General features: G+C 42.3%; 1 protein-coding gene across 4 annotated transcripts in view; it reads left to right on the top strand.

Annotated features, from left to right (window-relative positions):
• gpatch2 (G patch domain containing 2) overlaps positions 1-1,642 on the top strand; it is a 10,767-nt gene that overhangs the window by 4,102 nt on the left and 5,023 nt on the right. For all 4 annotated transcript variants that reach the window (XM_032543253.1, XM_032543255.1, XM_032543254.1 and 1 more), the window contains exon 6: positions 144-255. In XM_032543253.1, coding sequence (XP_032399144.1) covers positions 144-255 — 112 coding nt within the window. The remainder of the gene's footprint in view (positions 1-143; positions 256-1,642) is intronic.

Raw genomic sequence — 1,642 nt, forward strand, 5'->3', positions numbered from 1 at the left:
TCCATCTCTCCCGGGTTGGGACCCAGGTCGAATCTGAATTGTCGAGATCAACCCGTGTTGACTGGCTTGGTTTGAATTAACATAAGAAGGGTTGAGCGCCCTGGTCCGACCCTGGTCATTGGTGTGAAAGAGGTATTTGTCAGTGTTCCAGGCCCGACTGAGTCGTCTCCATGGAAACCAGCAGGTGTCTCAGGCAGGCAGTTCCAGCCAAGGCTTCAACGACAGACTGGGCAGACAAACCCAGGACTCCCATGAGTGAGTCCCCATCTTTTTTAAATTGCTATTAACTTTGACTGTTATATATTTCCTTTTAATCTGCTCTCATAATTGTGAAGCAGTTTGAGTTGAATTTTATTAACAAATAAAGGGGTTCGAGGCTGAGAAAAGTAGGGACCTGCAAACCACATTTTTACTCTTAAATAAATTTCGATTTAGTTGTCTTGTACACACATTTGGTTTGCAGACAGCAGGGCTTAGATAAAACCTAATCATACAAAGAATATGTCTTAAACATATTAGACAAATATTAGAAATGTATTAGTACAATATAAAAGCAAAGTAAACTGGAACACAGACAATACCAATTTTCATCATGTTCATATCACTGATTCCACATTTGTCCCTAATCAACTAAAAGTATTAAACTTTAAGTTCCTGCAGTCCAAATGCACATAAGGGTCCAAAGTTAAAGGTACTGTATAATATACAGGATTATCCTTAAAAACAATTTACAGACTAATACAAAAGTAATCCCTCTCAGTCATAACTTATTACCCACTCGAAGTGTGTGATGGTGTCTAGAGATGGTCCGATACCATTCTTTGCTTCCCGATACCGATACTTGAACTTGCATAGTGGCCGATACAAGTACTGATCCGATACCAGCGTTTCATATGTTTTAACAACTGTATACTACTATCCCTGTATGAATTTTATATGATGTGATGTGATTTGTTGTCGTTCTGGCTCAGGGTTAAACTCTTTATGAAACATGAACAAACACAATCAATAAACGCTGTAGAACTTTCTGTAATTATCCAGTTTGACAGTCAAAAAACAACAAACTATTTTTAACGAAGATTTTCTTCAGGGCTTTATTATGTGGTATCAGATCGGTGCATAAACTCGAGTACATACTAATAGCAGGGTTTTAGGCATCATCAGAGGTGATACTGGTATCGGAACATCTCTAATGGTGTCTGTATCTGCAGAGACCCTGCCCTCTGCCTGTATGTTCTCTTTTTGTTCTTATTTTTCTGTGTGCGGGGCATTTATGGGTGTTGGCAAAGAGCTTTTGGGCCCACTGTGAGTGTGTAACCCCCAGCCGAAATAGCCATGTGTGCGGGACATTCTCATTCCCAGGTACTGCCACTTTGTCACGCCCCGTGGCGTCTGATACCGGCACACACTCGGAGCACAGCAACTCCTCGCAGCAGGGGAAACACTGAGGCACATAACACACTCAGCAATGTGTTGTGCAGACATGTTGATCAATCCTCTGATTCCCTGCTTTGTTCTCGCTAATGCTGCTCCCTCTCTTCATTCAATCTCTAGTTTGCTTGACCACCGCTGCGCGCTTGCTCTCTCTCTCTCTCGCGCTCTCTCTCTCTCGCGCTCTCTCTCTCTCTCTCTCTCTCTCTCT

The sequence above is a fragment of the Etheostoma spectabile genome, chromosome 18 (genome assembly GCF_008692095.1).
Source record: "Etheostoma spectabile isolate EspeVRDwgs_2016 chromosome 18, UIUC_Espe_1.0, whole genome shotgun sequence".
NCBI classification, from domain to species: domain Eukaryota; kingdom Metazoa; phylum Chordata; class Actinopteri; order Perciformes; family Percidae; genus Etheostoma; species Etheostoma spectabile.